General features: G+C 31.9%; 1 protein-coding gene across 1 annotated transcript; it reads left to right on the forward strand.

Moving 5' to 3' along the window:
• The first annotated feature begins 2,647 nt into the window (after positions 1–2,647).
• Positions 2,648–3,668, forward strand: LOC145007357 (protein FAR1-RELATED SEQUENCE 5-like). Its single transcript, XM_078966309.1, has 2 exons — positions 2,648–2,717; positions 2,806–3,668. The coding sequence occupies exons 1-2, from the start codon at positions 2,648–2,650 to the stop codon at positions 3,666–3,668; spliced, it is 933 nt and encodes a 310-aa protein (XP_078822435.1).
• The last annotated feature ends 6,859 nt before the right edge of the window (positions 3,669–10,527 follow it).

Here is a 10,527-nt window from a genome sequence, read left to right on the forward strand (position 1 = left end):
TGTACGTTCTACGCTTTTCAAATTAGTTCTGCATATTCTAGACTTGTTCTGCACGGATACAAAAATATTATTATTATTATTATTATTATTATTATTATTATTATTATTTATGATTTTAGCTATCCTACTACACACATGTAATCATAGAAAAGCCTAAAAACAACTAAAATCGGAAGGAAAACAAATTATTGCTAATTAATCACTTCAAATCATACTAAAAACATGATGTTTTTTTTTAACATTTAATCACATATAATAACATATAATCATACAAAGAATCGAAACATATCCATAAATGTTGGATCTCTTCACTGCTACAAGAAGAATTTGTTCAAAATTGATGAAGTCCGGAACATGGAATGAGTAGTCTGAAATGAAATCCAAAGCAGTGTGCTCAGGACAAAGGTGTCCGAGATGATATATATATATATATATATATATATATATATATATATATATATATATATATATATATATATATATAAAGAATCTAGAAACCTTCTTTCTGGAGATTTTTTGTGAATCATCTTATTTATGTGTGATCTAAATATTCATGTTTTTTGGTGCTTTAAAAACATGCATTTGATTCATTTCATACGATTTCTTACGAAAAGTTTTGTTTTCAGATGATCCAATGCATATATATATATATATATATATATATATATATATATATATATATATATATATATATATATATATATATATATATATATATATATATCTAGTACCTCTTGTAAATACAACTAAAACTAATATTTTTCCAACAAACTCAATCCTACTACCTTCAATTACTTACTTATTTCAATCATTTCCACCTTCAATGGTTTTAAACGATACTCCGAACAACACCACCACAACGTCTACCTAAAACTTATCGATGTTTATTTGTTTTAATGCACCAACTAGAAACATTTTTGGTTTTGAATCTTCACCACCACCATATTTTACTTAGTTTTCACCTGTTTAATTTCATTATCATGGAATGCTGGGATGCATCTGTTTTATCCTCTAAGAAACACAACCCTCAGCCCATCTTGAACCTGTAGCATCCCGACCAGAAAGAAAAAAACAAGAATGTCTTTCCTACTCAACCATGGAAATCAGTTGCGGAAATCGCGAAGTATAACACATTATTTGTTTTAGTATCGTTTTGATTACTATTATGTAATTTTAAAATTTTACTTTAAATAAATGTAGATTTTTTAATTGTATTAGTATTTTATTTATTTTTTTATAAATACTTTAAATTTGTTATATATGTATTAAAAAAAATTAGGGCAAATGAAAGACACGTATAACTCAGTCGTTTACATGTTACAGTGTGTTCCATCCATCAAACAAAAAAAATATCGTTAAAACCCAAAAAATGGTTATCGAGTTGGTTTGAAGGAGGATTTTTGTTCGTGTAATAACAACTTAAGAAAAAGAAGAATTGAGGGAGGAGAGAAGAATATTCGAAGAAGAACTGAGCAATCTAGTACGATGTAAAATTAACTCGAATTTGGTCTCTTTTTGATAGGAAATCAAGGGAGAATCATCGGTTTTATCTATTGGACCGGACGAAATGGTACTAAAAAATAAGCAAGATGCATGTTATTTAACGAAACGACATAGTTTAAAGGGCTCCGCACCTACGATTGTATGAGACTGTTAAATATATTCACTTTTCCCTATATATATATATATATATATATATATATATATATATATATATAGAGAGAGAGAGAGAGAGAGAGAGAGAGAGAAAAGTTCAATAGAGAACCAATATGGATCAAGGAACAAAGGTACCCATCTTAACCATCTATTTTCTTTTAATCTTGGACATTAACCCTTAATTAACCAAAAAAAAACATGGAGGGGTATTTTGGTAATTTTTCTTTCTCATTTAATATTAATGTTTGTCTCCGTTAGCTTCTTCTGTTATTGTCCTTCATCTTCAACACCGATCGATCCAAAATCTCGCATGTTCTTCGAAATCTCAACCTTTTTCATCCAAATGACTAATAGTTTCTTCAGATTTCAGCTAATTATAATATGATACTTTGAACATTTGGTCATCTTTCGTTTATGAATATTAGGTCAATTATAGATTTTCATTTTACTGTTGTTCTTTCGATGCATTGTTTATTAACTTATTTTTATTATTGTCAAATTATCTTGATTTCGCCGTTTAATCTTCAAATAGTTATGTTTTTATTGTTAATTTTCTAATTTATGTCTTATGTTGAATATCCGTTTGATGTTACTGTTTTTCCTTTGGTCGTTTTTGTAATCATTCGTCTGTAATGCATCTTCAACATTTAGATAATCAATTCTATCTTGTGCATCTTCTGATATTTAAGTTATCTCCAAACTTTTAGTGATTTTGACAATTTTTTCTTATTTTGTGCATATAGTTTAAAGTTTTGTGTTTATCTTGTTTATTTGTTTCCATTTTTGTATCATTATCAATTCTAATCTCTATATAAACTAGAGATTACCGATTCATTATGAGTTCTCTGAATTCTTGTTCAGATTTGCATTCAACTATTAATGAACAATCAAGTAAGATTTTTTTTCTTAATATAAATTTCACATTTTCTATGTAATGTAATAAAATAGATGTTTTTTTTCTTTTGCAATTCATGATCAATCATCTTGAAGTATGAATATTGATCATACAAATAGCAGTAATTCTTGTTCAGATTTGCATTCAACTATTAATGAACAATCATGTAAGTTTTTTTTTCTTAATATAAATTTCACATTTTCTGTGTAATGTAATCAAAATAGATGTTTTTTTTTTTTTTTTTTTTTTTGCAGTTCATGATGAATCATCTTCAAGTATGAATATTGATCATTCAAATAGCAGTAATTCTCGTTATAGTTTTGATTTTGAGCTCTACAATACTGAGTCTTTTAGGCTTCTTCGTTATGATAAGTTTATACATAAGAAGCCTTTCAAAGGATTGTTGTTTGATTTGTCATACATTGGTCTTGACTTTTACAAGACTTATGGTCATGAATCTGGTTTTGATGTAAATATGTCAAGTCAAAAAAGATACAATGATGGCACAATTCGTATTAGATATTCCACATGTGGTAGATTTGGTTTCACGAAGTTGTTCAAGAATAAAAATATTAATGTGAAATTTTCAGATGTTAAGAGACGGAGAACTTCTTCTAACAAGAACGGATGCCCTGCTATTTCAAAGTTCAAGAATCTCCGATGTTCTTTAATGTTCTACGTTTATGTGTTTGTTGAAGATCACAACCATAAACTTGTTGTTCAAGATCAGTTGCACTTATTAAGGATTAATAGGACAATTGATTTTCTTGATGAATCCTTTATACATAAGGTTGGTACTTGTAACATTGGTGCTTCAAAAGCTTATTACTTGGTGAGTTGTATGAAGGGTGGCTTTGATTCTAGGGGAAGGACTGCAGTTGACTTCAAAAATTTTCATAGAGATTTGAATTCTAAAATTGGTGTCAAAGATTCCCAAATGGTTGTGGATATATTGACAAACATAAAATTATGTTTCTCTAATTTTTCATTTGAGGTCCAAAAAGATGTTGATGATAATCTTACTGGACTTTTTTGGGTTGATTATACTACGAAAGCCAACTATAAGGAATTTGGAGATGTACTATCTTTTGATGCTACTTATCAAACAAACAAGTAATTCCTAATCCTTATTTGTTCTTTTTATGGTATTTGTTCTTTTAATAATACTTATAAAAAAATCAAGTATTCTATGGTATTTGTTCTTTTTACTGGAGTTGACTACCACAAGCATTGTGTTACTTTTGGTGCTGGTTTACTAGCTCGTGAGACAATAGATGCATATGTGTGATTGCTTGAAGAGTTTCGTAAAGCATTTGTCAAGCCACCCATGATGATTGTAACAGATCAGGATTCATCAATGAAGAAAGCTATTAATTTTGTTTTTTCCTGAATCCAAGCATAGACTATGAATATGGCACATCACTCAAAAACTTGAGGAAATGGTATTTTCTTTGTTTCTTGATTCCTATATATGTTTATAACCATATAGATCATAAAGCACATTGTGAATTCACAATGTAAATTTGCATATGATGAAAGAAACAAATCTAAATCATAAATCACACTGTGAATTCATAATGTGAAACAAATGCTATGTTACTATGAGTTACATCAAATATTCAACTTATGTAATGATTCTTTTGTGTTTCTTTTTTTAGATTCCTATTGATCTTTATAACCATCCGGACTTCCAAAAGACGTTTTTTGATATTATATGGAATCTTCAATGTTCTCCACAAGATTTTGAAAGTTCTTGGTCAATAATGTTAGATAGGTTTCATCTAAAAGAAAATGACTGGTTAAAGATTGTTTTTAAAATAAGGGATTTATGGATTTCGGCTTTTATGAGAGATTTTGAACTTTCTGGTTTGATACAAACTACATCAAGATCAGAGATTCTAAATTATGCTTTCTCACATTTTTAGCATCATAAATCAAATTTAGTGAAGTTCATGATGTCATTTTATAGTGCAATGGAGAAGCAAAGACATGATCAATCTTTATTAGATTATCAATTCACAACTACTACCCTATAAGCTAAGGACTCCTTTGGCTTTGAAAAGCATGCATCAAAAATTTATACACAAAATATTTTCTTGGACATTTAGAAAGAGTTATATAAATCCGTGTTTTATTGTGTTCAAGAATCTGAAGTTATTGAAGATGAAAGTGAAGTTTATGTTTTGAGAGATAAGAAGAAAAAAAAGTTGATTGATAAAAATGTGAATGAGCATGAAGATCCTGATGATATTTATAGAAATAGTCTTCCTTCTCATTGACCTAATACTTGTTACAAGGTATGTCTCTTTGTCCTAATAGAGTTAATTATATATAAAATGTAGTTTAAAAATTCACACTGTGAATGTAGGATGTGTTTGCCAATTCACAGTGTGAATTCTTAAAGAGTTATAAATTTGTTTGTACTTTTCATTAGAATAGTATGGAATATGTAACACCCTAATTCCCGAGTATCAAATTATGGTTATAAGTTCTCATGATTTAAAGGTCTACTCGACAAGTTGGTTTCCTGACTCGTCGAGTAGCAGTGGGTTGGTCCACGTGTTTAAGTGACCTACTCGCCGAGTCCGAGAAGGGACTCGACGAGTAGAAGCTGGAGGATGAAACCCTAATTCCGGGGTTTTGCACCCTATTTAAAAGTCCTTAACCTTCCTACTCAGCCTACATTGTCACCTTCACATCCAGAGAAACCCTAATAGCTAGCTAGTCTCTATTCTTGAGTGTGTGAGACCAAAAGAAAGTGTAGTAAAGCATTTCTTGATGAGTTAAGAGCTTGGAGCAAGGAAGAGCCTATAGATCCAACCTTTCTAGTGTTGTGGCATCAAGGTTGAGGTATAAAGCTTCCACCTTTACACTTCATTGTTTAGATTTCCCCTTTGTGAAAGAAAATGGTCATTTATAGGGCAAGATAGAGTTATTTTCGGGTTTGAGCTTGTCACAAGGGCAAACTTTCAGATCTTGATTCCCCTAGGATTTGTGGACAGAAAACCTCAAGCTTTATGAAGCTTTGTCCCTCCTTCATGTCGAAATCCTTCCCCTAATGCTAGTTATGAGTGTTTTAGTTCCATAGAGCCTTGTATGCGCGTAAAGTTACCAACTTTACGTGATAGCAACACCCTAGGAGCCTAGATCTACAATTTGGAGCCTTAGCATGGTTTAAAAAGCCTCTATATGGATGAAGGACTGAAGGGACTCGGCAAGTCGCATGGTCGACTCGGCAAGTTTGATGAAGATTGTCGTGCGCTCGACGAGTTTGATGAGTGACTCGGCGAGTCGGCTAGGGTTTTCCCAACCTTTGGACAAGTATGAGCTAGGCGAGTTGCAAAGGAGGCTCGTCGAGTCGGCCAAGGAGTTTACGACTACAAACCTTAGGAACCCGATGAGTCATTGTAGTGACTCGGCGAGTTGGCGAGTTATGCAAGGAACTCGGCAAGTAGTTGAGGGTACTCGACGAGTTGAGGTTAACATGGACTGTTGACCTTGACCGTTAACTTTGACTTTGACTAAGGGTTGACTAGTTTGACTTTTGAGGGTAATTGGTAATCGAGTATTTATGAAAATGGATCATTGATGGTTATAGGTGTTGGAGTTTGGGGAAATGCTTCGGGAGTGTGATTTCATGGTTCAGTTCGTCAGTTGCGAGGTGAGTTATCCTCACTATATCAACAGGGTCTAAGGCACGAAGGCGACCCTTTATCAGAGTTGTATCCGGGTATTTGCTTGATATGTTATTGATCTGCTAGATATGCATCCTGGTAGTTAGGATGGTACTATGTTAGTGACCTGGTTTAGGGTCGGTATCCTGGTATATAGGATGATGCTATGTTAGTGGTCGGTTAGGTCGTTATCCTGGATATAGGATGGTTGCTGTGTTAGCTATCTGTTAGATATGTATGATTACCTATTATATACATGCTAGTGTATGATATTTATGTGCACATAATTGTTTGATTGGTATGGGGGTTGGGTTGAGGTGGGTCATGCTTTGTACTATAGGCCAACATACCTAAGGCGGTAACAAGGGATGAACCAGTGGTAAAAGAATTAAGAGTACTAGAGAGAAAGTGATTGAGACATCTAAAAAGGGTTCTAGGTTGTGTAGTTTATGTCATAAACCAAATCACAATGCTAGGAGTTGCATTTTGAGGTTAAAGAAGTCTGATTTAGAATCTGAGGTTATAGAAGGCTGATTGTTTCTATTTTTTTAAGACTACTAAAATAACATTTGATTTTTGTAATGATCATTCAATGGATAGAAATGTTGAAATATTCATGTTAATTTTGATATTCATTGTTTTAGACTTTATTTCTAATAATAGAATTTTTTTTTTCGAATTTATTGTTTTGGTTAAAAATAATTTTTTTATTTGTTAGTTTTTTGAATGTTTTATAATAAAATTTTAATGCTAATGATTTAATTTATGTATATTAATTATCATTGTTAATCTCACATATGAAAATTTCATGTTAAAGATTGTGTTAATGTAATTTAATTCACATTGTGAAGCTCAACTATTAGTTGTTCTAATGATCTATATGTACCGTAATTCACATTGTGAACCCACATATAAAATGTACATGTTATAATATGTATTGTAATTCACATTGTGAATCTCACATATAAAATTTTCACAAGGTTTATGTTACTTTATATAAACAAAATAAATTTTCTACATGTATTGTATAGTTATTACATTAACATTTAATCATTTAGACCAAAAGAAATGAAGTAAATGTATGAAATGACAATGTACTTTCAATTCTTTGTTCAAAGTAGAAATATACTCACTCCCCCCCCCCCACACACACACACCAATAATATATCTTTAATAAAACTTGTAATTATATAACATACATGTAGACATTCACATGAAAATATTGTTGGATTAGTGTCTAAGTCCATAACTATTTTGGTATGTACTTGACCCGATGGTGCATGGTCCTTTTGGGTTGCCTTCACCAAAGCAACTTGATAGGATGAATTATGGAAAGAAAGGATTAAATATGATTTATTAATATATTATGGGAATAATATATTAAAGGAGAAATCATATTGTTTAATTAATATTAGTCAAGAATTAATAAGAATTAAGTTTGTGACTAAAAGAGATTAATTAAACTTAAGGGACTGGAATTGTAATTATAAGATAATTGCAATTGGGATATGGATTGCCTTATATTATAAGGTTGGACGAATTCTATAGGGAAACCCACTGGAAATCGTCCAAGGCCTTTAAGGAAAGGAGTCCATGGGTTGCTTGTGGCTTAAGCATCCAAATTAGGGTTTCCTTGTTAGATAACCCTAATAGCCTCACTATATATAAACCCTTATGCTCCAAAAACGTGGTGAACAAATTATGTAGGGTTTCCACACGTTTTTGAGAGCCTCCTTCTCTTCTCTTCTTCATCCTCTTGTTCTTGGTGTTTGTGAACCATTAGAGGAGTGACGCTTGTGACTCTAAGCTTTCTAAAGTCATTACAAGGAGGAATTGTGATTGTTATTGCTACATAACAATCAAGGTAATATCTTAAACCCATTATTATGTTAACATCGATTATCATATGCTAGAATTAGGGTTTATAGTCTTGGATGAATTGCATGTACAATAGAGAAACCTAGATCCAAGCATTAGGGTTTGTATGAGCACATAGGATGTTCTTATGGCTAAAACCCATCAGTGATATCAGAGCTTTGATTGGTTTCTATTTTATTGATGCCAAGTATTTTCATTCTTGTTGCAAAATCGATTTTTTTTGGCCCCCTGACTGATGAACTCGGTGAGCTCCAATGTGGGCTCGACGAGTAGCTCCAACTCGGCGACTCCATAGAGGAACTCGTCGAGTTCGAGCATTAGTTAGGAGGATTTTTGGGATTTTTACCTATTTTGACTTAGGATAATTGCCATAATTGTTTAAAATTAATAAAATACGAATTTTATTGATTCCTTGTGATTATCTTTGTCAAAATAAAAGATTTTGATCATCTAATTAGATAATTGTTACCTTATTTGATAAATGTTAAATTATTTGAATTATTTGATCATTATTTTGCAAGAATTTGAACTAGATCTTATTAGATAACCACCAATTAATTGTTAATTGCCTTATTTGAATTATTTGATCTAGAATATTCTTGACAAAGTTTGGAAAAGTTTCAAATTAATCCCTTTAGGTTTTATAGTTTAAATTTGAACTTAAAAGTTTTATTTTTGAAATTTAAATAGTTAAAACCCTAATGTTTTGAAATGTATCAAAACTTGCCCTCAAGTTTTTGAATTTAAATGTTGATTAAAAGTTCATTTAGAAATGTTAAATTCTTAAACCCTAGTATTGTTTTGAAAAGTTCAAATCACACCCTTATGGTTTTATTAATTAATTAAAGTGTATAATTAAAGGAGATTTAATAAATCCATAAAGTTTTGGTTTACAATTTAATTAAATTAAAAGTATAATTATTAAATTTGACCACCTAGTATTTTAAAAGTGTAAAATACACCTTATACTATATATAACATTAAAAGTCTAACATTATATATATATATATATATATATATATATATATATATATATATATATATATATATATATATATATATATATATATATATATGAGTAAAAGTCAGTCTTACCGTTAGTAGGCCTCATTCACGAAGCTGGTCTATAAGGGGTGTTTAAGGAAATTGCCTATAAAATGGCGATTGAATGGGTATCCACTCTTACCCACCGCACTCTTGACTAGTGGAGGGTCGTTAGCTGAATAGGTAGGATAGGACAAAACCTTCCATTATAAGTATATTGAAGTACAAAAGTAACTAAATGTTTTTACAAATTCCTAATCTTACTTACTTTAGGCAAAAGTAAATTGATGCAATTCCATGAAATTACACTTTGTGCCCTTGCGAAGACGTTAGTGGAGCGTGTGTGGTGTACCGGCACACTTAATGGTTCTAAGTAAAGGTAGAAAAGGGTGACTCAATGTTTGTCATAGTTCGGTGGAGCGTGTGTGGTTTACCGGCAAATCGAATAGGTGACCGTAACATGTGAGGGCACCATGTAAGTTTGCATGGTTATTCACACCCACTTTGTGATCCTCGGCATCCCAGTCACAAACTAGAGGGGCATATCGAGATTTAAACATGCCACTGAAATGTTCAATGAATCTCAAAGGATCTAGGAGTTTTCATAGATTTAAAACTTAAACTGTTTTTCGTTTTTCATGGTGGAAAATTAGTGAATCGTCATTCACTTACCTTCAAATATTCTACAACTAGATTATGACATCCCTTTTCTAGGTTGTAGCGTATTGTGTTGGGTCCTAGCCTTGATATCTCATTTGGGTGATTTATTAAGGACTCAATCGATCAACTAACTTGAATTTGTTTTCTCCCGTTTTGTAGATGTCAAAGTTCGACAACTATGGTCTTCCCAAATCCCGTGGAACAAGCTTTCCACATGAAGATGATATTCCACGATTCGATCGAGGAACAAGAAATCATGCTTCACTTCCTCCTCCTCCTCCTCCCGTTGTTCTCCCTATCCCAGAAGTTCGAAAGATTAAAAAAAAAATTCAAACTCACTCAAGCCCTTTTGGCAAGTAAACGTGAAGAAGGAAAGTCGGTGTGTGTACACGTCCTAGAGATGAAGTCACACATTGATAGATTAAGAATGTTGGGATATGTTGTCTGTGAGGAGTTGGCTGTTGACTGGGTTCTTCAGTCACTTCCTAACTCATATAGTGAGTTCGTAAGAGAGTACTATATGATGAACCACGACGTAACCCTCATTGATCTCACCTATATGCTTATTACTGCTAAATCAGTAATGATTTGGCGCACTGGAAAAGCAAAGTTGATTAGTGCATCGGCCTTCCAGACCTCTATGGATATAGGAAATGGCAACAAAAGGCATGCCATGATCGAAAAGTTTGATCATAAGAGAAAGGAAAAGTCAGAAGTAGT

Source organism: Lactuca saligna, chromosome 7, assembly GCF_052625555.1.
Source record: "Lactuca saligna cultivar CGN05327 chromosome 7, ASM5262555v1, whole genome shotgun sequence".
Classification (NCBI taxonomy): Eukaryota; Viridiplantae; Streptophyta; class Magnoliopsida; order Asterales; family Asteraceae; genus Lactuca; species Lactuca saligna.